At 63.5% G+C, this 25482-nt stretch overlaps 1 protein-coding gene across 26 annotated transcripts in view; it reads right to left on the reverse strand.

Annotated features, from left to right (window-relative positions):
- Positions 1 to 25482, reverse strand: part of NCOR2 (nuclear receptor corepressor 2) — a 183238-nt gene that overhangs the window by 2998 nt on the left and 154758 nt on the right. For 13 of the 26 annotated variants that reach the window (XM_040444070.1, XM_040444076.1, XM_040444074.1 and 10 more), the window contains 23 exons: positions 25099 to 25238; positions 24287 to 24389; positions 24011 to 24115; positions 23586 to 23689; positions 19953 to 20103; positions 17493 to 17633; positions 17137 to 17223; positions 16185 to 16480; positions 14369 to 14723; positions 13008 to 13229; positions 12336 to 12587; positions 11172 to 11324; positions 10891 to 11046; positions 10588 to 10801; positions 7752 to 8293; positions 6543 to 6692; positions 6157 to 6302; positions 5488 to 5681; positions 5187 to 5270; positions 4497 to 4646; positions 3744 to 3892; positions 3186 to 3239; positions 41 to 262 (listed from right to left, as the gene is read on the reverse strand). In XM_040444070.1, the coding sequence (XP_040300004.1) occupies positions 41 to 262; positions 3186 to 3239; positions 3744 to 3892; positions 4497 to 4646; positions 5187 to 5270; positions 5488 to 5681; positions 6157 to 6302; positions 6543 to 6692; positions 7752 to 8293; positions 10588 to 10801; positions 10891 to 11046; positions 11172 to 11324; positions 12336 to 12587; positions 13008 to 13229; positions 14369 to 14723; positions 16185 to 16480; positions 17137 to 17223; positions 17493 to 17633; positions 19953 to 20103; positions 23586 to 23689; positions 24011 to 24115; positions 24287 to 24389; positions 25099 to 25238 (4170 nt within the window). The remainder of the gene's footprint in view (positions 1 to 40; positions 263 to 3185; positions 3240 to 3743; positions 3893 to 4496; positions 4647 to 5186; positions 5271 to 5487; positions 5682 to 6156; positions 6303 to 6542; positions 6693 to 7751; positions 8294 to 10587; positions 10802 to 10890; positions 11047 to 11171; positions 11325 to 12335; positions 12588 to 13007; positions 13230 to 14368; positions 14724 to 16184; positions 16481 to 17136; positions 17224 to 17492; positions 17634 to 19952; positions 20104 to 23585; positions 23690 to 24010; positions 24116 to 24286; positions 24390 to 25098; positions 25239 to 25482) is intronic. The other 13 variants (XM_040444092.1, XM_040444087.1, XM_040444085.1 and 10 more) reach the window with 9 other exon arrangements.

The following is a 25482-nucleotide window of genomic DNA, read 5'->3' on the forward strand; positions in this document are numbered from 1 at the left end:
GGGGGGGGCTGGAGGACCGAGGCGGGGGAGGCCTGCAGACCTGGCGAGGTGAGTGCGTGTTCGCTCCGTCCGTCAGCAGCGGTTATGGGCATAGCAGCGGGCAGGCTGGCACTGGCATTCAGAGGGTTAAAAGCGTTGGCGCTGAGCGGGGGCTCCTCCCACTGATCATATTTACCCATGAGCGCCTTTCTAATAATGGCCTCCAGCCCCATGTTGGTGCTGGCATGTTCCTGCACCGCCTGGCTTCTGCAGGTCATAAGGCCTGGGAGAGAGACACACACACACACACAGGGGCCAGGAGGGGCCAGGGGGACAACGGAGAGGGGGGGAGAGAAGCGGAGAGAGGGAGAGAGGGAGGAGAAGAGAGAATACACAGTGAGCACATTTCGGCAAAGCAACACGTTTATCGCCCTATCCCCCCCCTTATTTTCCTGCAGTGGTGATCGGGGGCGGGGGGCTCCCTCGGACTTGGGCCCCGGGGGGTTGGGGGGTTGGGAGGCGAGATGACCACCCCCCCCCAGTTTCTCCTATGCCCCCCGAATCCCAGCTGGGCCTGCATCTTTTTTAAAATTCCAAGTGGCTTGGGAGTGTGTGTATGTGTGTGTGTGTGTGTGTGTGTTGGCAGCAGAAATCGGAGGGACGCCCCATCTGGGGACACACAGCTGGGAAGCCAGGGCAAGCCAGAGCCTGGTCCTGGGTGTGAGGAGTCTGCTCGGGGTGCCTGGGGCCAGCAGGGGCTGAGGAAGAGACTCTGGCAGGGAAGGTGACCCCCGCGAGGCCTGGGACCCCCAGCCCCCCACCGCCCGCCCTCCCCTCTCCCCACACTGGGCCTAGCTCTCCACGCCCCCCCCACCCCTCCCTGCCTGGGAGCCACGAGGAGAGAGAGGTGCAGAGACGGACGGTGAGGTGGGGAGGTAGCCATGCAGTTATGTGCGCGCGGGGGGACAGGGCAGAGCTGGAGACAAATGCACGACCGCCCCCAGCCCGGCCACCTGCTCACAAAGCGGTCGAATCGACAGACCGGTCCCAGACAGGCCCCTGCAGATGCCCACTGCTCGGCCACGTGAATTAAGCAAGCCTGTTTTCATCCACCAGGTATCCTGCCCCTTTCTCATCTTTCTAGTGAATCATTCCGGGGCCTTTCACAAGCCGGGGGCATGTGTCTCTTCCTCAGCATCTCTGTTAAGCCAGCAAAGCTCAAGCCCCCTCCGCCTGCTGGCCTTGGGCACTGTCTGCATGGATTTCAAAACTTCCACTCTGGTGAACCGTGTGAATACCAAGTGGCCAGGGGACGAGTCTTTCCGACCCCCAGCTCATCAGCCAACTTCCCTGACGGCTTCTGTGAGGCTGGGAGGGACACAGAGGCTTTGAAAAATGTCTGAGGCGCCTGGGCGGCTCGGTCGGTTCAGCGTCCGACTCCGGCTCAGGTCATGATCTCGCGGTTCGTGGGTTCGAGCCCCGCGTCGGGCTCTGTGCGGACAGCTCAGAGCCTGGAGCCTGCTTCGGATTCTGCGTCTCCCCCTCTCTCTCTCTCTGTCCTTCCCTCACTTGTGTTCTCTCCTCTCTCTCTCTCAAAAGTAAATAAACGTTAACAATTGTTTTTAAATAAAAATCACAGTTCTGTGTAGCAACTGTTTGCTCCCTACATTTTCTTTTTGTTTTCTTCCTTTCTGCTTCAAACTTGTTCACAGCCAGGGACACCCTCTCCACCTTTTTAGCTGCGTCTTGGCCACATTTTCCTCAGCACTTCAAAAAAAAAAAAAAAGGTGGAAAAAAAGCCACGTTCCCCAAGAAAGAGCAGGATTTCCAGCAGGGGTGAGCAATCACAGATGTTCCCGAGCCTTCCACCCAGGGCCACGGGTCCCCGATCTGATGGTGCCAGGCAGACAGGAAGCCTGACCATCTCTGGTTACCAAGGCAAAGTCTGATGCAGGGGCTGAGCAGCAGAGACCGGGGTCTGGGGAAACTTTTGTGTGTGGACTAAACTGCTTAAAAAAAAAAAGCCAAATCGGGTTTACGTAGAAGTCTTAGCTTCGCTGCACCGCTGCATGGATTTCTGCATATACGTACACGCCTGCGTACTACGCGTCTAGTGCCTGTGTCACGATTTGGAATGTTCCGGAAACATTCATTTCTAACCATATCGTTGGTTTGACCGAACCGTCTCCTGCCTGTTGTCCGAGGCTCAGCGAAGCCCCCTGTGTCTAGTCTCTGGGTGGACAGGCGAGCCCCCCACTTGGAGGCCCTGATGACCTCCAGTGAGGATAAAATGCTGGTCTTTCGCTCACCACGTTCCCAGGGTTCAAGGCCCCCGATGGCCCCAGGGAAGGCCCCCCATCTCCCCTCTGCTCCTCTGGCCTCAGGCTCCCACAGAGCCCAGAGGCCACAGCCCTGCAAACACCCCCGGCACCTCCAACCCCCCTAGACAGGGTCCTGCCCGTGGAGGCGCCAGTCCCCAGTGGGCTCTGGGCTCAGTCTCCTCTCACCGGACTTTCGAAGCCAATTCCACAAAGCCCCGCCACGAAGCAGTGGAAACACACACTGCGGCCCCACCAGGGGCTGGGGATCCGACCCCAGGGGCCCCCCCAGCCGCAAACCATCAAAGCGGGCTGGACTTTTAAACACGCGTGTGTGAGTTTTCACCCATCTCCGTCACCCGTCTTCGTTGTTCCCTCAGCTCCCCGGGGGGTTCGAATTTCTGAGTGAAGCCGATGCTCTCTCTCTGAGAACGCTCATGCGGACCCTGAGCGAGCCTGGGCACACCGAGCGCACGCCCACTCCCCGTCACACTCCAGTCTCCCCCCCGAGGCCCCAGCAGGGACTGCTGCTTCCACACGGCTGTGCGCCCCTGATCCTGAAATCAACACACCAGGGGGCCTTGCGGTGTAACTCCAGTGTAGACTCCCTGCAAAGCCTCGCCTTCCGTGTGAGCCTGTATCCCCACCGCCGGTTTGCAGAGTCCAGGGGGGGGGGACACAGCTGAACTAAGAGAGGCCCTCTGTCCCCGTGACTGTGGCTGGGGCGAGGGCCCCAGCGGAGCGGCCTCCGAGGCTGTGCCCGCTCCCCGAGTCTCCTTCCAGGTCCCGCACGCCCAGCCTAACCTCCCCAGCAAGCAGCCATGACGGGGGGTGGCGGAGAGAGCAGGGAGGGGGCCGGTGGCCATGTAGCCCGGGCCGGACGCTTACCTGCTCCGGTGATGGCGGGCATGTTGAAGATCTCCGTCCCGGGCTGGCCGATATCTGGAGAGGCAGGCGACAAGAGGCAGGTAAGGCCTGCGGGCCCACGGGTCCGAGGAATGCACCCACCCCAGCACGGTCCCCTGTCTCGTGCGGGCAAGGCGCACTCTGTGGGGAGCTTGTTCAATGTACACAGAGTCAGCGGGTCTGGAGGCCGCAATTCTAACCAGCATTGTGCTAAGGGGCAGAGGCTAAGTTAGGATTTACTTCCGGTAACCGCGTAAGTGGGAGGAAAAAAATCACAAACACGATGAGTGTTGTGAGCAGGGGACACACAGGGCCCTTGGGGGGTAAGACCCCAATCCCTGGTTCCCAGTAGGGGCTCCTCACAGACCCGCCCATCTAAGTATGCGCCGAATGCCGGCTGTACCCAGGCAGTGTTCTGTCCCGGCGGGCACCCGAGGCAGAGACGGAGACCGCCGGGCTCCCTGAATGTGCGGGGAAGGGCCAGTGGGGGAGCCGGGCAAGTGCCCCGTGGGTTCCCAGGGCGGTGGGCTCGCCGCTTACTGTATTCTGGCTCGTTCCGGTTGTGGGTGTTCAGCTTCTTGTTGATCTCCTGCTTCTTCGATTTGACCATGGCGGAGTTGCTCTCGGTCAGTTTGCTGAAGAAGGCCGGCGGCTGGCTGCTGTTGCCTGGAGATTTAGAGCCCATTCTGCTGCGAAGATCAGAGAACCTAGGTCAGTTTGTTCAGTGTGGAGCTTGCATACCTTGGATGATGGGGTGCTTACCACCTGACCTGCCTTAGAAATTCAGAACCGAGCCTCTCCTACCCCGTACCTACATCTTTCATCTCTTAGGGACCACGGCTCCTGGAATCTTCTCTGTAGTTCACCTATTCCTGGGCTCAGGGTGTCTCTGCAGAGCCCCAGCTGCTCTGGTGGGCCATCCCTGTCTACCTGCAACAGCCCCTGAAAAAACTAGACATGTGCTCAGACCACATCCTTCCCAAGGCCCAGGGACCTGGCTTTCTTCTCTGTCTCCACCCCCCACCCCCGATTGGTGCAGCACATTTAGCTCATGGTTTCTCAGATCCGCCAGCAGCAGGGGCCTGGCCTGAGCCAGGAGGTGCAGTCCACAGCACAGGAAGCTGCCGTGGACGCCCCTCCAGCCGTTAACCCCTGCTCTGCGGGTCTGAGATCTCTCAGCCGCACACAAGGCCCTGTGGACCCCCAAGTGCACCGCGGTGGGCCAAGGCCACGAGTGGGCCAGAGGCTGAGTCATGAGCATCCCGGGGGCGGAGTGGGGTGCCACGGAGGTACCTGGGCTCTGTCTGGTCCCCGTCCCGGTACAGCAGCGGGTACATGGCGCTTCGGGGATGCCCAGGCTCTGCCATGCCCTCGGGTGGGGACACGGGCTCGATGGCATCCTCACTGCTGCCCAGGGCGGACGTCTTGCTGGGCTCTGGAGACCTGAGCAGAGAGAGGGTCTGTGGTCCGAGTTCGGCGCTCTCTCCCCCGCAATGATGTGGGGGACATGTCCCTCTCCCGCCCCCTCCCAGCTCTGCCCTCCCCTGAATCTTTCGGCACGGGCTGGAGAGCCACTGTTTCGGGCGTTGCGGGCCACTTGTGGGCTCTGCTGTGTTTCTTCTTTTACAACCTTTTAAAAACGTAAAACCACCTGTAGCTCATGGGTTGTGGGCTGGATTTGGCCCACGGGCGGTAGTCAGTTGACCCCTGCTGCAGCGCATGCCCGGTGCCCCACTGTCCCCCAGAGATGTCCTTCCCGCCCTCGTGGCTCGCTCATGTGGTGCCCCCCTTCGAGTGGCTCCCTTCGTCCTAGAGCTGGGGGGCGCCCTCTCCTCTCCAAGCCCTAGTGCTCCCGGGGGAACCAGAAGCGAGTACGTGTGCCTGCAGGGAGGCTGTGCTCGCCACCCTCGGCTCCGGTTCAAATCCCGGCTCTGCCACTCACTGGCTGTGTCCCCGGAGATGAAGGAATTCGCTTCTCCGTACCTCAGTTCTTTCACCGGTGACATGGGGACAATACCGCCTACACTTCCTGGGGTTGTGGTGAGCATCCCGGTTAACACATGGTGCCTGGAGCCCACAGAGCGTGACGGACGCGTCAGCTATTATCTGTCAGCACCGTGGCCTTGAGCAAACCGCCCGCCGTCTCCCTGGGCCTCAGTTTCTCATCCGTGCAAGGACACCAGGCAGGCCTCGCACTTGGCCGAGCTCAGCCCTCCTACAGCAGGCACCTGACAGAGGTGCCCCAGGAGCTAAACCGCAAGGGTCACCCGCCCCCGACGCTCACCTCTTGCCCCCTTCACTGTGGGGCGAGCCGCGAGCCGGGGCGCCATGGTCCGGGGGCGGGAGGTAGAGGTCACTGGGGGGGCGGCGCAGGTCCAGGACCGGGCAGCTGGCTCCAGGGAAGGAGTAGAGGGGGGCCGGGAGGGGTGCGTTGAGCTGCTGCGGGTGGTGCCGCGTGTAATCCTGTGTGATGACCTCCTGAGGGCCGAAGGTGGGGGGAGGGGTGCGGGGTCAGGCAGCAGCCATCCCTCCGGAACCTTCTGGGCATGCAAAGGCTAGGCTGCGCTTTGGGGACAGAGCCCGGCTCAGTTCCCGGCTCCCTGGGTGTTTCAGGCCTGCCCACGGCAGCCTCAGCGTCCCCCTGTGCACGGGATGGGGGGCTCCGTGTCAAAGTGGCGGGCCCTACACGGGTCAGGTTCCAATGGCCAGCACGCGGGAGACACGGATCACGGGCTCACGCACCAGAGGCTCCCCAGCTGGGTGAGGGGGCGGCTTCCGCATCTGAGTCTGAGAGTCTGGAATCCCTGACCAGCCTGTCTGCGCCAGCCCTACCTCCCTGGTCCGGTCCGCCAGGACTCGGTTTACCCACTAGACCGAGAGGCTGCGTGTGACCCTCCCCCGCCCCCGGGACCTCATCCCCGCCCAGGGACGGAGGCAGAGAAGGGGTAGTTACGCTGATGTGCTGTGCCAGGGTGACCACCCTCTGGTGACCTTTGACCCCGGGGGTGGTCTGGAGCAGCGGGCTGGACGAGGGCTGGCTCTCGGGCAGCGGCCGCAGGTGTGGGAGGTGCGCGGCCTCACCGCTGAGCTTTCCGGGGCCTGCGGGCGGAGCAGAGCTGGTCACGCTGGGGGGCGGGGCGGGGGGGGGGGGGGGGCCGGAGGCGTGAGCCTGGCTGGGGGCGCGGTCCCTGCATCCCGACTCTGCCCTCTGAGCGTGGGGCTGGGCCGATTCCTCGGCCGCAGGGGGCCTTGGTTTTCCCGCCTGTGTGATGGGACAACGGCCACCCCTGTCTCACAGGGCTGTGGCGAGGGAGGTGCCGGGGTGAGGCGGGGCGCTACCTGGCTGCTTGTGCCGCAGGTCCCCCTCCAGGTGGCTCTTGTCGAGCTCCTCGAGGTGCTTGGGGAGCCCCTTGTCATGGGTCAGGCTGGGCGAGCTCACGGGGCTGACGGGCTCCACCCCGTCGGGGCTGTAGCTGCCGCCGTGGTAACCTGCAGTGGGTGAGGCCCCGGGTCACGTCTGTGCCAGGACCTGGGGCCAGGGCCACCCCCACCCGGCCCGCCCTCCCCCGCTGGCTCAGGCCCCCAGATCAGACGGGTGCCGCGGGTGGATGGACACAGAAAGGGAGCCAGACCGGGGCTGCCGGCTGGGGGGGGGGGGGGCGCATCGAGAAATGGGGGAGATGGGGTGGTGGGGTGAGAGAGAGAGGCCGTTGGAGGGAGAACGCAGATGGACACACAGGGAGACAGGCCAAGAGACGGACGATGACCTAGGGACAGGGGGAAACACAGACCCGGATGGTAGGGGCTGTGGGGAGGACGAGTCTCCAGGGAAGGCAGTGCAGGAGTGAGATCAGCGGGGGGGCGGGGGCCAGGGAGGGACACTGGGGTCCCAGGACCCGGTCTGGGCCACAGTCCCTGCAGCCCCCCGGGCCGGCAAAGAGGAGCCCTGAGAAGGGGCCAGAGGTGGGAGACGGGGCCCAGGACTTCTTCTCCCAGGGGCTGCAGGGTGGAGGTCACCAAGGACATGTGGGGCCGGGGCATCCCCGAGAGCCCCTCACGGCCCTGGCAAGAGTGCAGGGGTCATTTCTTCCTGGAGAGCAGTGTGCTCCCCTGCCCTCCCAGACAGTCTGCCTCGCGGGCGTCCTCCAAAGCAGACTCACCCACGCGGCAGCCGGCGGCAGCCCGAGCCCCTCTGCAGCCCCACTCCCTCTGCTCCCCAAACACAGGCGCAAAGGTTGGGACACGGGAGGCGCAGTTGAAGTCAAAATCACAGATCCATTCATTAAAGGAAAAAAAGCGAAAATCCAAAAAAAAAATATATATATATATCATGATAAAACAATGTGAAATGATGAGGCGCCCCCAAATCAGAGGGGGTGGGCGGCAGCTTGAGGAATAGTCATCATAGCGTGCAATCGACGAGGACGCGTTTAAAAACAAAATACCAAAACCAACGTAAAATGGGGGGAAAAAAATAAAAAGCAGAGATCTGAAAATATCTTTAGGCCACAAGACGGGGTGGGCGGGCGGCGGGTCCGGAAGTCTTACCATCGCGAGGGGAGTCGTTGGCCAGCGAACCTCCTTCTCGCGGCCCTTTATCGTGAGCAATTTGACGCATGATTATCGCGTCTATGAAGGTGGCCGCTGTCAGGGTGGTCTTACCCAGAGAACGGAGCTCCAATTCCTGGATGGAAAAGGGTTTACTTTGAGTCTTTTCCCGGTGCGGGTCCGCGGCCGAGGCGGGCGGCGCAGGCTGGTCCGGGCTGGCGTGGTGGGGTGCGAGGCTCTTTGCTGGGGTGCGGGCGATGGCCGTGTGGCTGGAGCCAGGGGGCGCCAGGGGCCGCGGCTCGGAGCTTTTGCTGGGGGAGGAGGCGGGCTCCAGCCCAGAGCGGGCTGGGGGCTTGGCAAGGAAGGCGTGGCCAGCGTCCGCACGGGGCCGCTCGGGCCGGGCGACCCTTGGGGCCTCCTTGGGCAGCAAGACAGGCTCCATGAGGGTGGGGTAGACCCCGTCCAGGGTGCCACCCAGAGGACAGTGGGTGGTGGGTGGGAATGTGGCGGCCGGGCGGACAGGCGAGGAGGCAGAGGTGGACCTGGGGGAGGAGAGAAGGCAGTCAGGGGGCTGGAGCAGTGCCCCCACTAGGGGCCCAGGAGGCCGAGGCGGGGCCACTCCCTCACTCCAGCACCCTGATGAGTCCCCACTGCTCGCAGAATGAACCCGCCCTCCCGACATGGCCTTACCCACCCCACATGCCTTCACTCACTCGCTCACTCATGTATTCATTCATTCAGTCCGTCGTTCCAAGACTTCTTACTAAACACCTAGTACGTTGTCAGGCACTGTTCTAGACAGTGTTCTAGACCTTGAAGGATACGGCAGCGAATGAACCAGACAAAATCGCCTTACGTTCCGGTTGAGCAGACTACATACGAGTTAACAGAGAAGTTACCCACGCCCAGAGCCTGGGAACCGGTCAACGACAAGTCAGGGTGGTGGAGAATGGGAGGAGACTCTCGAGCCGGCAGGTGGGCGAGGGTCTGCTGGGGGCGCTCGAGGAAATGCACGCACCACAGCTACGTGAGGAGTTGGAAAAACGGGCAAAGGCCCCGAGGGTAGGCGGCGTGGGCGGTTAGAGAACCACGGGAGAACAGCAAGGCTCTCGGGAACTTCGCCCGGCCCTGCTCCTCTGGAGGGTCACTTGCCTCTTCCTCCAAGCAGCCTTCCCCAACTGCTACGGTCGAGGCCGTAAGCCCCAGGGGGGGACCGGCTGGGGAGAAGGAATGCACAAATGTACACTCTGATCTTCACGGGGTAAACGTAATTATCCCCACTTTGCAGATCAGGACGCTGAGGCTTGGATGTGAACCGGCCCGACTCCAGCCCTGTGGCCTCTCCGTCAAGCCCAGTGATGCCACGAGGCGGTGCCCTGCCCTTTGCTGACCCTCGCTCCAGCTGCCAGAGGGAAAGGCTCGATGCCCGCATGACAGTTTCTAACTGGCCTGTCGCCAGCGTGCACAAACCACTTTGTGCTGAGCCATGATCTTGCTCTAAGCAGCCAGGTGCTCCCGCTTCGTGTAGCTGCTGAGTAGTTGAGTCAGTGAGGACAAAGCCAGTGCTTCTGGGAAACGGGGTTGTCATTTTTCCCAACTGGAACCGTGGTTGGGGGGTGGGTGTGACTTAGAACAGCCAAGTGGCGGGGGCGGTACTCGTATGAATAGAAGCTCTGCCTCGGAAGAAACGCCTGCCTCCAAACAGGATTCTGGGCGGGGAGGAGTACGGAGCCCCCACCCCCTCGCATCAGGCAGCTCTGCCCGCAGTCCTGGGGGTGGGTGTCATCAGAAGGGACCTGACCTGGGCCCCCTTATGAGAGTGACTTGACTCTGGGGGGGCACACATGGCCTAAAGAGCCTCTCTCATCTTAACAGAACCCCCAGGTTTTGTCCAGGCAAGAGGGACACCTCCCCCAAGTCTGGGGAGGACCAGAAGAGTCTCTTCCCACAGCCCCCTCTTACGTGTCCGTCTCCTTTCCACAGACTATCCCTGAATCTGACAACCTACTCACCTACTCATCCGCCTGCCCACCCAACCTGCCACCCACCCACCCAACTCACCATCTACCCATCCATCCATCCATCCATCCATCCATCCATCCACTTACTCACCTACCCACCCACCCAACTCACCATCTACCCATCCTTCCACCTACCTACTCATCCACCCATCCATCCATCCATCCATCCATCCATCCATCCACCTACTCATCCACCCACTCACCCAACTCACCATCCATCCATCCATCCATCTACTTACTCATCCACCCACTCACCCAACTCACCATCTACCCATCCATCCACCTACCTACTCATCCATCCATCCATCCATCCATCCATCCATCCATCCACCTACTCATCCACCCACTCACCCAACTTACCCTCTACCCATGCTTCCACCTACCTACTCATCCATCCATCCATCCACCCACCTACTCACCTATCTCACTCAACCTACATCTATTCAGTTACCCATCCACCCATCTATTCATCCAGCTCCATCTGTCCATTCACTCACCTGTCTAACCCAACCACCCTTCCATCCACCCACCACCCACCCGCCTATCCATTTCTCTCTCCACGTGCCCATCCCAAGCCAATCACCTATCCATTTCCCTCCCAAATACTCACCCATCTATCACCTTCACCTGCCCTTCCCTCCACCTACCCATGCATCACCCATTCACCCACCTGTCCATCTGCCGTCCTACCTCCTATTCTTTTACCCACCATCCATCTCCCTACTCTCCCACCCATCATTCTCCTTCCCGTCTCTCTCCCACCAGCGCGCTTTTGCACCCACGGCCCACCCGCCCGTCCCCTCCCTTGTGCCAACCTGGCCCACCTCAGGACCGTGGGCGTGCTGGGCTCCACGGAGGTGAGGATGCCCTTCATGCCCGTGTTGTGCAGCACGCTGGGTCTCTGCTGGACGGTGTCCTGGGCCCGGGGTGACATGGGCGAGTGCTGGTGGGAGTGGGGGGTGGGGCGGCCACTGCCGCTGCCGCCCCCACCCCCTCCGCCGCCGCCGCCGCCGCTGCTCTGCTCCGTACCTGGCAGGGACAGGCTGCGGGGTCAGGGGACAGGTCGCGTGGCCCATGAGGACCCCCAGAGGCCGGGACAGGGACTTCCGCCGCCCTACCAGGTCTCCAGATGGGCGCGTGCTCCACGGTGGTGGTGGACGTGAGGACCGGCTTCTCGCGCTCCCGGTCGCGCTCCCGGTCGCGCTCCCGGTCGCGCTCCCGCTCCCTCTCGGACGACGAGGTGGTGGCGGGTTTCGTCAAGTGAGTGGGACCCCCTGGAGACCAGAAGTCCTGTGGTTCAGCCCAGCGCTCAGGGAGGGCCGGGGCCTGTCCTCTGGGGTGGATGGGACAGGGGAGGGGTGTTACCTGGGGGGTGGATGGGACGGGGCAGGGGTGTTACCTGGGGAGAGCGGGGAGCTGCTGAGCCGGCTGCTGAAGTGCTGGGGCGCTGTGGGGAGGTAGGCAAGGCGGTCCATGGCGGCGGCGGCCGGTGTGCCCGGGGTCGGGGGCACCAGCACTGGGAGGTGTGGCACTTGGGACAGGTCGATGATGCCTGCGGGAGGAGGTGGGGCCGGGGGGCTGTGGGCAAAGGGCCGGAGGGACCGGGCGCCCCCTCCTGGTTCTGCACCGGTCCCCTCGGGCCCCTCTTCTTTTTTTTTTTTCTTTTTTTTCTTCAACTTTTTTTTTATTTATTTTTGGGACAGAGAGAGACAGAGCATGAACGGGGGAGGGGCAGAGAGAGAGGGAGACACAGCATCGGAAGCAGGCTCCAGGCTCCGAGCCATCAGCCCAGAGCCTGACGCGGGGCTCGAACTCACGGACCGCAAGATCGTGACCTGGCTGAAGTCGGACGCTTAACCGACTGCGCCACCCAGGCGCCCCGTCGGGTCCCTCTTCTGGATGCCAGGCTCTCCCAGTCCCACCTCCTTTGACCTCCAAACCCCAGAGGCGGTCGTGCCCTGTGGTGGGCATCCCCGCGCACTTGGCTGGCCCTTTCCGTTCTTCCAGCCTCCCACCTGCTCCGGTCAGCTCCCTGTATTCAGTCCCCACTGCCTGAAATACCTAGCGTGACTGCTTTTTCCAAACGGACCCCAACTGGTACTTGGTTGTTGGAAAGAACCTTCCAGAAATGTTTCCAGAGGACGACTTGAATGCACTCACAAAGCAGCCACAGGCTGTTTGTGAGTCGAGGGAGCCAGAAATTCACAGCCTCGTATTTTGATCTCTTTTGGTCAGGCCAAGGACCCCCATCTACACAGAGTTCGCACAGGCACGCGCTCACCTCCTGCGTGTGCACCCGGAACGCACACGCCATCAGACACACCCCCACCCTCACGCTCGCGGCCCACACAACTCTCAACCCCGCGCCAGGTCCGCGTGCGTTCTCAAGGCTGTTCCGCCGCCCAGGCCTCTAAGGTGACCGCACCCCACGGCCTCAGCGAGAACACCCGCGTCCTTCGCACTCCCGAGGGGGCCGGGCGGACGAGGGACGGCGCCGGTTCTGGGGGCGCGGAACGGTGTCCGCCCGCCCACCCCCTTGCCTGGAAGTGCCCTCCCCACCCACCTCGAGGGCCAGCGGCATAGTTGAGTGCCAGAGAGGATTCGCGGGGCGAGAGGCCCCTCAGCATGTCAGCCCGCTGGGCCATGGCGGTCGCCGCGTTGTGGTGCATCTGCTGCGAGGTGATGTAGTCGTTGATGATTGTCTGGCGGTTCTCCAGCGCCGCCGTGTCGGGGTAGCCGCGGATGAGGTAAGGTGGGTACAGGTGCGGGTAGGTGGGGTTGGGGGCCAGGTGTCGGGGCAGGTAATAGGCCGCGGCTGCAGGTTGAAGGGGAGCGAGGTCAGGCTGGCTCACCCGCCCGTCGTTCCGTTCCCGGCCCGCGCACCCGACGGCCTCCCCCAAACACCGGCCACAACCCAGAACTGAGGGGCTACGCGCAGAAAAACCTTGGCTCCCCAACACAACGTGGGGTACTTTTTATCGAGAACGTTCTTTGGATCGAAGTTCCCCTAAAGGGCATCCACAGCGTAGACCGCTAAGATCCCCGAGGGATGCGTCCTTTTAAACAGATTTTCAGACCACGTCCGTTTGAGAAACACTCAGGCACTGCGGCCGGCCTCTTTTGACACGTTTGCAATTTTAAAGGCACTGATAAGTTCCACAGGAAACTGGGGCTGACACGGGACGAGGTCCCCGGCCCCGCGCTGTGGGGGGGTCTATGGGTCCCAGACAATCACCTGCATCGAGAGGGATCCCGCGGGGTATGGAGGTGGGATCGAAGGCCAGGGGGATGTGGCCGCGGTACAGGTCCACACCGCTCACGCCCCGAAGCAGGTGTTCGTAGGGCGAGATGGGGTGGGGGTGGTGCTCAGGCACGGCGCTGTGGGGGGACTTGGCGATCTCCCGGGGCGTGGACGTCAGCTTCCGGTCCTGGGATGCCTTGCTAGATGAGAGGCTGCCTGTGGGGACAGGCCAAGGGGGTGGCGTTGGACCTCTGTGCCACCGCTGTCACAGCCCCCAACACGGGGGCCGCCGGGGCCAGCATTTAGGGGAGGCCACTTGAGGGGGGCGGCTCTCAGGGATGCAAGGACCAGACCTCCTCCTTCACCTGTTTCTTTGCCTCCGGTTCCTGTGTTCTTTCATTTACCCATTTGCTGCTGTGTTTGTGTTCTTTTTTAAAAAACTCATTCATTCGTGCTTTCATTTATTTGTTCTTTTGTTCATTTGTTCCTTCCTTTCTTTATTCAAGCAATCGAAAATATTTACGGAGCCTCTATTACAGGCCAAGCACTGTCGTAAGAAATGCAGCTGGCCCCGCCAACACAACAGGCAGGAAACCACACCGACGTGGCGCACTTAATTGCTGGAGAGAAGCGACCCACTGGTCTTCGAGCGAAAATCTCCGCGAGATCAACGCTCCGGTGGACGTTCAAAATGTGACAGAATGTGACCAGAATAGTGGGGGAGGGTCATAAAAGCCTTCCCAAGAATGTGACACTTGAACAGAGACCCGAAGGACAAAAAGAAGCCACTTAGGTAACACTCTGCGTGTGGGGGAGGCTTCAGGCAGCGGGGAGAGCAGGTGCAAAGGCCCCGCGCACACTCAGGAACAGAGAGGAGGAAACCCGCGGGCCCGGCCTCTGGTGGATAAAGGAATGTGGTGACCGTGACGTGCAGAGTGCACCGGGCCAGGTCCTACGGGCTGCTCACGGCCGTGGCTAAAAGGTGGATTTTTTTTTTCCCCCCTAAATGCAGTGAGGAATCACTAGAAAGATTTAAGCGTTAGAGTGGCGTGACGGGATGTGAATGTTTCAAAGGACGGCTCTGGCTGCATCTGGGACGCAGGATACAGCAGGACAGGAGGGGAGTTGCGGTGGCCCCCCAGGTGGGGAATCACAGTGGTCTGGGGTGGCAGGGAGACGAAGAGAAATCGAAGTGTACTTTGGGGGCAGAAGCCACAGGCCCAGCAGGTGGAAAGTACGTGCCGGCCCGAGGGTGCCCCTGGTTTCTAGCCTAAGCTGAGGGTGGGTGGGGAGGCAGTCCCCCGAGGCAGGAGCCCACCCGGTGCCCGCACCCCACCCCCCCACCCCCCACGCACCCTCTTGCAGGCGTGGGGTGGGCTCCCGTGTGGTCACCGGCGAGCCGCGTGGGAGGTGGCCGGCGAAGGGCGCCCCGTGCTCCTCGTAGGCCAGGGGGCTTTGGCGCGGCTTGCCCAGCTCAGGCACGATGACCGGGGCCCCCCGGGTGATGGAGCCCCCCGAGCTGCCGGCTGCCCCCGGCCGGCCCTTCAGGCTCTCTTCGTAGCAGGCGCGCTCCAGCGCCCGGGCGTCGGCCATCACGTCCAGCGGGTGCACGGGCGGGAACGTGCGGCCGGGGCTGCCGATGATGGAGCGCACGTCATGCTTTTTGGAGCCGGCGGAGGACGGGCCAGTGTCATACTTGAGCGGGGTGCCCTGGGGAGACAGGGGTGTGAGCACCGGCCGCAGGACGTCTCTGAGCCTCAGTTTCTCGGCCACGAAGCAGGAGCGACGGCTCACGCCTCCAGAGGCAGGGGGACGAAGGGCTTTGCTAAACCTGAGATGAACGCACGGGTCACCGCCCTGTCCGTCCCTGTCCTGGCCCCAGGGCCACCAAGCTCACAGGCCAGCCATGCCCGGAGCAAGCGGGGACCCTCCGTCGGCCCCTGGAGCCTCGACACCCCCACTCCTCCCACTGCTCTGGGACCCCCTCCCCCCGCCGGCCCACTCGAGGTCACTCCAGGAAAGTCAGCAGCAAAACCCAGTCCCACCGCCTGGTGCCCAAGGCTCAGAGGTCAGGGCTGAGGTCTGTTTGCTCTCCGGCCAGAAGGGGCAGCTGAATAAACAGGGGGTCATGGACCACAGTGCAGGCTGGCCGCCCCGGAGAAGCCCCCGCTCTGTTGACACAGCCTTGGGAACCCGGGGTACAGCGGGGGCCGGCGTCTGTAAGCAACAGAACCCTGGGTCTACTCACGAACGTTTTCGTCACTTCCGTAAGAAAGGGAAAGAGATACCCTGCTTCTAACGAGGATACCGTAGAGTCAGACTGGCCTTCCTCTGGGGTCCACGGGCAAGTCTCACCCAGGCCCCTGGCGGTGGCTACCGTCCCCACTGCTTCTCCGGGCATCGGGCACCTTCCCCCCAAGGGAAGCTGGGTCGCCCTCCCGGGATACCCTTCCCAGCCCCGTCTGCCTCATGGCCACGCAGCCCCAGGGACGGTTCCCACCATCCGTCCTCCTTCCGTCCGGCCACCTCTGACCACGGGAAGGGACGGTGGTTTCCACTACCGGCTCCTTGCACAACGGGAGCTGATCGTGCCCTACTGGGCTGGGGCCCCCTGGGCAGCCGGGGCCGCAGGGGTGCAGCAGGCTGGTGGGGGAAACGGGACGCCGAGAAGCAAAGACGTTGCAGTTTAGGAACATCTGGGTTTCACCAACTGCCATTCACTTGCTGTGTGACCCTGGGCAAGTCACTTCACCTCTCTGAGCCTCCATTTACGCACCGATAAAATGAGACCCTCAGAGCGTGGCTGCAGGGGCTAAACTGGGCACGACGCGAGGTGCTCAGGCGGCACCTGGCCTGTAACAAAAACCCAGACAGCAGCAGCCGGTCGTTTTCACGGTGAGCTCGGGGACTGTAGCGGGCTGCCTGGGCTCTCTGGGCCTCAGTTCTTCCAGCTGAGGAACGGGGATAATGGCTACAGACCCCACAGGGCGTAAATACAATTCAATGAGGTCACGGATATAAAGCCCTCAGCACAGAATCTGGAACGCACATGGCAAAGGGTCAGTGGTGAGCAGCTGTGTAATCTCGGGCAAGGTATCCACTGAGGCGAGCCTCAGTTTCCCCATTTGTAGAGGCCAGGGAAGGAGCTGTCCTGCCCAGCCGGCTCGTTACCTGTGTGATGGAGCCCTCCTTGAGCGGCCGCGGGGCCAGGGGCAGCTCGGGCGTGCGCCGCAACTCTTCCCGGGGAATCTCGTGGATGGAGCGGCCGGCCTCCTTCACCGTCGCCACCAGCCCCTCGTGGGCCGGCTTCAGCTTCAGGGGGCCCAGCGCCTCCAGGGGCCGGGCCTTGTAGGCCTCGGCCAGGTCCCGTGGGGGCGGGGGCGGTGGCGGTGTGCCCTCGCGTTTCAGGAGCTTGGCCTCCCGACGGAGGTAGTCTTCCTGGGCCTCCACGTAGGACCGCGGGATCCCTGCCAAGGAGGACAGGGCGCTGGCCCTCGGCTCTGCGCCCCACCATGCCCCGTCCTACCCTGGGGTCTCCGCCCTCCAGTGATTCTGGAGCCAGACGACCTGGCTTCTAATCCGCACTCGCCGTGTGGCCTTGAGCACATGACCTGACCTCTCTGAGCCTCTGAGCCTCAGTCTCTTCACATACAGAACAGGACTACTAATCGAAACCCCTCACCGAGTCGCGCACGTTCAGGGAGATACCGCAGACGGAAAGCACGGGATGGAGCCCGTAGCAGGTGGCTGGCCACCGACCAGCCGAGACAACGTGGGTGACGTGATAACGGAAGCTGCCGGTGAGTGCCAGCAAGCGGTAACGCCGGCCTCACACGACAGCACCGAAGCGGCACGTGGTGAGTACCGAGCACGAAACAGAGGCTCAGTAAACCTAGCGAGGGCAGGGCGGCGGCTGGTAATCTGCTTTCCCTCTACGTTTCTAAGGAGCAAGTGTCCCTGCTCTCCGTTTCAGCCCGTGCCCGTACAGCTCGCGTACGCGTGCAGGGCTCCCCGCCCCCGCCCCCGCCCCTGCCCGTCCGGAGGGAAACCTCTGAGCGCTCGTTAGAGCTGCCCTGAGGGCAGCGGGCGGCCGGACGCCGTGGGGGCGGTGGGCGGCTGGCACCTTGTGTGATGGAGCCTCGGATGTGGTGCTGCTCCTTGAGGTGGTGGGGGCTGTGTCGCTCCGGCGGGATGGCCCGGCCCATGAGACCTGGAGGGGGGCAACCGCATCAGGGTTACGTGGGTCCCGTGGCCACGTGAAAGCAGTCCCCAAGATGATGGCGGGGTGCTGGCACCGGACTCTCTCGGGGGCGGGAGGGGGGGCCGTCACCGCCTCCAGACCGACCCTCAGCCAACCCCAGCCCCAGGTTTCCTCTCCGGAAAATCGGGCCAACCGTCCCCGCCCTCCCTCCAGGGGGCGCTCTAAGGCACTGAGTTGGGAAGGCCCCCCCCGCCCCGCCCCCAGGTCCCGGTGCCCACCTTCGATGCCGGCAGAGGAGATGGCCCTGCTGACGCGGCCCTCCATCATGTCGTAGGTGCGCTTGGGGGCGGCCGTCTCGTGCGGGGGTCCGGAGCTGCTCCTGCCGTCCTCCTTGGAGCACTGGGACACAGATATGCCACCTGGAAAGCAGACCGCGCTCGTGGCGGGGGGCTGGCGGCCCACAGGGCCCGGGGACAGGAGACGCGGCCCCGCCACAGGGCCGGCTGAGCCTCGCGGGGAACCCCAGCAGGCAGTCCTGCCAGGGCCTGAGCCCCGACCCACCGTCTCAGGGGCATGCCTTCGGCCACACGTGGCCACGTGGGTGTGCACGCAAACACGTCTTCACACGGGTGCCGGCTTGAGACACCAACAGCAGCGCACACGCGTGTGTGAGCAGAGATCCAGCAGCAGCGTGTGACCATTTGTGTGTGCACGTGTGGGCGTGTGCACGTACACACGCACGCCGAGAACGAAGCGAGGCCGTGCGTGCAAATGTACCTGTCTGCCTGTGTCCTTGTGCACACGTGTGTACAAGCGTGGACGCGCCTTACGAGTCCACGTGGGGAGAGTGTACAATCTGGGAGGGCTGGCCGTGGCACACGTGGCCTTGCTAAGCCGGGAGAAGCCCAGAGGGGCCCCCCAGACAGGCCCGGGGTCTGAGAAGAGAGAGGCCCGGCCTCGCCCGGCAGGCTGGAGCCCCGCCCACAGCCTCTCCCCCTCAGGGCGGCCGAGGCCGGGGTGTCGGAAGTAAGCTCCCCACGGCCCTAGGCCGCCCCCCGAGAACAAGCTCTGCCCCCTGTTCCTACACGGAGTCCGCTCCAGAGGCTACAGGCAGGCGGACTGCAGACATACTGGGCTGCTTTTCTTGAGAATTAATCGCTGATGTTTGAACACGGTGGTTTCAGACCAAAATGGGAAAAAAGTACGTGATATAAAAGGACAGATCAGCAGTGAGCTGGTGGCCTCCCATCCACACGGGGCGACGTCCACCACTGTCGCACCACAGTCGCCGTCCGGGCTGCCGGGGGGCCCGTCCGCCGTCCCCGCCCCCTGCCGCCTTCCACCCGGCCCGCCGCCCTCACTCGCCACGCAGCTCCAGGAAGCACGTCAGGGACTCGAAGGCCTCGTGTGCCCGCATTCTGCACATGACCACTCGAGAGCCACAGGGGCTCAAGAACCGGTCCGGGGACCCAAGCGGAGCCTGTGCCCTCCCTGCCCACGTACACCTCGGCCCCAGGCCCCCCTCAGCCCCTCCCCGGACCCTCAGCCACACGCTGACGCTGGCCCCAAATACGCAGCCGATGGCCCGTCCCGCGGCCACGTGGCACCACCTCCACCCCTGGCCAGCACCGAGGGGGCGGGCGGGCACAGGCAGAAGCAGGCACAGAGGAAAAGAGATGCCCGCTCGCCAGAGGAGAAATAATTTAGGGCCCTGCAGTGCCAGGGACTGAGCAGAGGTGAGTGCTCAGTGCTGAGAGGGGCGCCCGTCAGCTGCGTTCTGCTCCGGCACCCTGGGTGCCCGAGGCCGCCAGGAACCTCATATCCCGGCTCTGTACCCCCAAGTGCCTCCACGTAGGCTGCCTTGGCTGTGGGCCCCGAACCCAGAAGGGGAGAGGGGGCGGAGGCAAGGGGAGGTGGAGGGTCACTCTGGCCATCACCTCCCGCTGGTCCCCCGTGTGCTGCCGATCAGAGCTCAGTGTTGGCCAGAACTGCCAGGCTTCCGCTCTCTGGCCTCAGTTTCCCCACTCTGCTCTGGCAAGGCTGGCCACAGCCTTTAGTTTCCTAAACTGTAAAGAACTGAGCGGAGGTAAAAGGGAGGCCAGCCCTCACCTGCTGCTGGCTTGCATCCTGCAGGGACAGGAGGGTCACCACCTCTCTGGTCACGCTTCATGCTGTCACCCAGCCCCGGCTCCCGGTGAAGCCACCTCAATGGGCCAAACACCCTGCTCCCCCGATCCCAAGCCTCCTGGTCTGTCCAGGGGCCAGAGGGTGGCCAGAGAGAAGGACCGCTGTGACTATACATCCGTAAAATGGGGATGAAATGCTTCTCCCTGGTTCTCAACCACTCAGGAAGGGCACCAACTCCCCAGATCTGTTTTCCAAAGGCATCTGGCTGCCTTTTTACCCCCACCACGTTTTTCTGGACCCTCCTCTCTTGAGCAGCTCTAGAAACACCAAAGCCTGGGGTCTGGTGGACAGGGCTGGAGGGGTAGGTTTCCAGCACTCACAATCTGCATCTCACGTGGTGTCCTGAGAGCTCTCTGAGCGGGGGGCTGCATCCGCTGGGCTCCCCATAAATACCACATGGCCCCACTTTCCTCCAGCGCCCCCCTCGGCCCTCCGTCTCAAGGTTCTTTCCCAGCACTGATAGACTCCCACGGACGGGAAGGAAGGCCGAGGGCCTGGCTGGCCCCAGGCCGCCCCGCCAGCTCCTCGGGGCTGTTAACAACAGGACTCACCCTCGTAGGACAGGACGTGGCCCTTCTTGCCCTCGTAGATGACGTGGCCCTTAGGCAGGCTGTCCTCCCGGCTGCGGTCCAGACGACTCGGGCTGTCCTCGCCGATGATCCTGGTGATGGTGCCTTTGTACAGGACGTCGGCCGGGGTGCCCTGCGGGCACGGAGCGGGTGAGCCCCCGGCAGGCTCCACACGGGGGTCCCTCGGGCTCGGCGGGCACGACGCGGGCACGTCCAGCGTGCACACACGTGTGCCCTCCCAGCGCACACACAGGCGCATGCACACATGTGCTGGGTCCACCAGCGCACACGTGTGTCCACCCACGTGCTGCTCCCAAGGCGGAGACAAAGCCCGGCGGAACAGCACCACATCAGGAAGGTTAATCCTAAGTGTGCTTACTGAGCGCCCGCCGCGGAACGGAAACCATCCGGAGCCCCCTCTACCTACTAACTCGTTTAATCCTGGCAATAATCCTAAGGTAGGCACGGTCGTGATGCCTATTTCAGACGGGGAAACTGAGGCACTGAGCGGTTAGGTGACTTCACCCGGGGTCACCAGCTAAGGAGGGGCAGGGCTGGGATTGGAACCCAGGTCGTCCGGCCCTGGCGTCTGTGTTCCAACCTGAACTGTATGGGTTTTACTTTCTCAGAGCCCTGACGTGTTAAGCACCGACAGTAACTAATGGGGGTGCTGAGATCCTGTCCCTGTACTGTGCCTGTGACCGTGGGCCAGGCACCCCGGTTTCCCAAACCAGGGTCTGTCAACCCCAGCACTATGACGCGTGGGGCCAGTGTCCTGGGTGTGTGAGATGCGTAGCAGGACCCCCAGTATGTATCCGCCAGATGCCGGAACAGCACCGAGCCTCCCCGATCTGCCCCTCTCCAAGGCGTAACAATCCGAGATGTCCCCAGACGTTGCCCAACGTCCTCTGGCAGGCAGAGCTGCCCACAAAGGAGAACCACGGCCGTAGAGTGAGCTCTCCACGAGGGGAGGTATCCAAGCAGAGAGAAGACAGCCACAGGGAGTGCCATCCTGCCCTGGGCAACCTCCGAGAACATGAGCGTGGGGATCAGGGTACGATCAGGTGAGCGTGGGGATTAGGTACTGACCCCCAACCGGGTCAGACTGTTGGATGTCAAACAGCAGCTGTACAAACGAGTTGCCGGGTGGCCTGGGTCAAGTCACTTTGCCTCTCTGAACCTCAGTCTGTACGTCCACAAAACGGGAACAACCTCTGCATCTGTAATTCTCAAAGGCGCTTGACACAGACAAGCTCGCCCTAAATCGAGACGTCTCTTTCCTCCTTTTCCTAAGATTACTGGAGCCATTTCACAGATGTGGGGGTCCCACTGAGTGCCAAGCCCCAGACCAGCGAGCCCCGAGTGTCCCCAGAGAAACTCGTCTGCTGAGACACATCCCCCCCTGCGGGCTAAGGGCACGCGCTGGGCTTTTCCTGCATGCCCTGCGTTGCGAGGAGGGGACAGGAGGGCGCTCTCGATGCGGACGAGCTCCCCAGGCTTCCCCCAGCAAAGGCTCTGGCCGGGGTCTCCCCGCCCCCGGGAAGCATCTGTGCGCAGTGCGGTAGAGCTGGGGGATAACTGGGCGTCCCACCCGGGGCGCTCAACAGGGCCAAGCTGTCAGGACAGGCTCCTCCAGAGGCGGCTGCTGCCAGCACAGCCCTTAGCCGGGTGGGGGCGGGCGCCATCAGAACCGGGCCTGTGACCGGGCCCCTCTCGGGCAAAGCAGTGGCTGGGCAGACACCACAACGGATGGTGGGAAGGGGCTCTGCTGGAGGCACCGAAGGCGGTCCGGGCTTCAGCAGAGGACGGGACGTGAAGGGCTGCGGACGCCGCCCCTGGGGACGACGCACGGGGCAAACCCGTGCGGGCGGGGAGACTGTTTGCCTACGGCCTGTTTAGGGGACAGGAGCCTGCAGCCTCCCGGAGCGGACCCCAGCGAACTTCGCTCCCGGGGGCGGGAGGAGCCCCAGGGAGGACAGCACGCCGGGGCCTCCTCCAGCCTGCGAAGGGGCGTCACGCCCGCTGGGTTCACGGGCGCGTGCACGTGCGCGTGCCTGTGGTCTGTGCCGGGTTTCCCCGCCGCCACCCGGAAGCGAGGCCGTGGGAGCGTCTGACTCCCACGTGTTCTGGCAGCTGTCACCCTCTGCGAAAAACAGCCGACGGGGTGTGAGTGACCGAGACAGCGTGGGTCACGGCTGCCGGGAAACCCGGGGCAGGTGGACTCCGAGGGGACCCGGAATTCGACCTTTAATCACAACCGGCCCCTTGAGAAAGATGCCAGGAGGAGTGCTTTTCCCCAGAGGGGAAACCGAGTCAGGAGGGGCCGTCCCCTGCTCGAGTGAGTGGGTGGCAGAGCGGGGACCTGAACACCCTGGCCTGACTTTTGCCCCGGGTGCTCGTTCTTTGCACTCAGCGAGGCTGCCTCAGCTTTCCTTCCCCTCTGTGGTCTGATCTGAGGCCACCGGGGTCGAAAACGCCTCACTGCCGCCCAGCCTATGGTGGGACGCGGCGCCTCGAACGTGCGTGTGGGTGGGGCGGGGGGTGTCGCGCGAGCCTGTCTGTGCGCCCGCCTGTCCCGCTGTGTGTGTCCGTGCCTGTGTCCTGTACGTGAGCGTGTCTGCGCGTGTACTTAGGGGCACGCCCACACGTGTGTTCCGGCTCCTCGTTCTCCGGCACCGTGTTCTAGGGCCAGACGTGGCTGGGCACGAAACCCCGGGTCCGCTGCTCACTAGCCATGTGACCTCAGCTTTAATCTCTGGGCTTCAGTCTTCTCATCTATAAAATGGGCTATCCTAGCACGGGCTCTGTGCCAGCATAAAGCATCTTGTCTGGACCTGGGCGGAAGGAAGGAAAATAAAGCCCGGGGAGCTAAGGACCCCAGGAGCCGTTGGTGCCACACTTCGTGCTCACTGGGCAGGGAGGAGAGGGTTCAACGTGTCCCGGATGCGCAGGGAGCCCCCGGCCTTGGTCAGGTGGAGAACAGAGCCCCCCGCCCCCCCCCCCGCCCCCATCTGCATCACAGGAGGGCCTCATGACCGACTCCCCCCAGGGGTGGGGGCCGGCTGGGCCACAATGCGGAGCACCTGTCCGCAAACAGCCTGAAGGTGGCCTCCCCTCCCTGCTCCAGGCACCGCGGCCCTCACTGGCCCTCGCCCGTGTGGAGACGCGCCCACTCGCTATTCTGAGACTCCTGCAGGAGGCTCACCCCCGAGAAGTCTCCCCGACTTGCCCGTCCGTGTGGCCTCAGCAGCCCCGGGCATTCTGAATCGTGGTATGTCACTCAGTTTGGAGCACCGGGCACTCTGAAGTCACCCGCCCCGTTCTCACGGCCTGTGAGCCCCGGCCTACGTCCTCCAGCTACCCAGCCGGCCCCCTGGGAGCAGCCACTTCTGCGTTTTGCTCAGCACCTGGGGTGCGTGGCTCCACACGGACAAGAGAAACGACCACGGAACGAGCTGCTGTGCCCAGGACATGATCACACCCACCGAGACAGGTGCCGTGCGGTGGCACCAGGGGGAACAGAGGGGCCGGCCCACGGCTCTGCCTGCGGTCAGGGCCGCGGCTCCAGACGCGGGTTCCTCCCCCCGCCCCTCGTGCGGTGCCCGGGACACCTACGTGGGTGATGGAGCCACGGTACGTGATGGGGCTCTCAGAAGGCACCCGCGTGCCGGGGATGCCCTTGGTGATGCTTCCTCCCGGAACCGAGCCCAGAGACGTCCCTAAAAGACACGAGACACGGGGCATAAAGGGTGTCCACAACCCCTTCCCAGGTCCCGGCCCTAAAAGCCACCCAGACTGGGCTCCCGGTGACCGGCAAGTCCCCCCTTGGGGTCTCCCCTGGGGCAGAAGGTCCCCCTGGCCCTAAATGGCAAGATAAACAATCAGGAAGATGGGGTTCTGGACCCTGTGGGAGTTGATGATCCTCAGATTTGGGATCCAAGTACCCGTTCCTGCCTCGACCCTCCTCCAAAGAGCAGAGGGGCACCCGCTAGGGACGCAGGGCAGGATCCGGGCCTCACGCCCACCCCTCACGCCCTCACCTCTCAGCACAGATGTCTCCTGGGCTGTGGGCACCCCCAGGTTCTCCGGGGGCCCAGCCTGGCCCCGCGGGGACAGCTGCTCCTGCTTCACTCCGCTGAAGGGCGCTGGGGACGGGCGAGAGCGGTGAGCCACACAGCACAGCTGCAGGGGCCTGGGGGGACGGCCCCCACCTAGCCCTACCCAGGGGCCGGGCTTCGGCACCCTCCCCTCAAGCCCCCAACGTGGACAGCTGGAGCCGTGCCCGGGCCATCGAGGTGGGGGGCCCAGATCCTTACCCAGCTTCTTGGGGTCCATGGCAAGGGGCAGCCCCATGGTGATGGGGCCCACAGGGGCCTTGGCGTGCTCTGAGTAAGGGACGTGGAGCTGCACCGACATTCCCTGTGGGGGGCAGAGGTCACGGGTTCACGGGCGCCCTCACAGTCCCTCCACCACACGCCCAGCCAGAGCGTCCTGACGCCCCTTCTGCGAGAGCCCAAGGGGAGGGGCACGCCGGAATCCCACGCAGGCGGGGAGCCGGGGGCTCAAGTCCCAGGCCGCTGCTCAGCTGAGTCACCACGGACAAGTCCCCAGCTCTCCTGGGCCTCGATCCCCTCACCTGCGAAGCGGCCATCAGGAGCCGGTGGGGCGTAAAGGAAACGGTGCGCACGTGTGGTCCGGGGCAAAGCGGACACCTGGCCCCACCCCTCCCCGCACAGGCGGATACGTCAGGGAGGCGAAGGGGCAGGCAGCCACAGACGGCTCACCACACGCTGTCGAGTGCATCCGACCTTCCGTTTCACAGAGGGGAAACCGAGGCACAGCAAGTTTAGGTAATTTGCCCAAGGCCACACAGTCTGGCTGCAGAGTCCGTGCTCTTGACTGCCCGAGTCCCCATGTCCTGGGGCAAACTCCAGCCCGCTCGGACTCTAGCAGTGAAGGGCACAGAGACGACCCCGGCCCCTCGGGTGCCCAGCCCCCACCGAGGCACCGTTGTTTCCGATGCCCCGCTTTACAGACGGAAAGCCTGAACCCCAAAAGAGGAAGGGGCTGTTCTCTGGGCACCAGGCCACACAGATGCTCCAGGGGGGTGCTGACCCTCCCGCCTCACCTGGGAGATGGCGTTCATTTGCCTCTCGAGGACGCTGGGGTGCTTAGCGGAGGAGATGAGGGGCGGCGGGTTGGAGATGGTGGGTGGGCGAGGCAGGACGGGCCGGGCGCTGTCATGGAGGCCCAGGGGCAGTGGGTGACCTGTAGGGCACACGCCTGTCCGTCACAGGGCCCCTGCCAGACCGACCACCCCCCACGGGCGCCTGTCCACATGCGCCCTTCCCTCCCTAGGGAAGCCTCCCTCCACCCTGCCACAGCCCAGCCCCCGTCTAAGCCCCTCACCTCCAGCCCGGACCCCCTTTAACTGGTCTCCCCGTTCCCACTTTACCCTCTCCCCCACCAACAGCAGCCCATTCCCCTCAAAGGAATTCTGAAAAGCCTACTG

The sequence above is a fragment of the Herpailurus yagouaroundi genome, unplaced genomic scaffold (genome assembly GCF_014898765.1).
Source record: "Herpailurus yagouaroundi ecotype Mexico unplaced genomic scaffold, PumYag 191, whole genome shotgun sequence".
Lineage (NCBI taxonomy): Eukaryota > Metazoa > Chordata > Mammalia > Carnivora > Felidae > Herpailurus > Herpailurus yagouaroundi.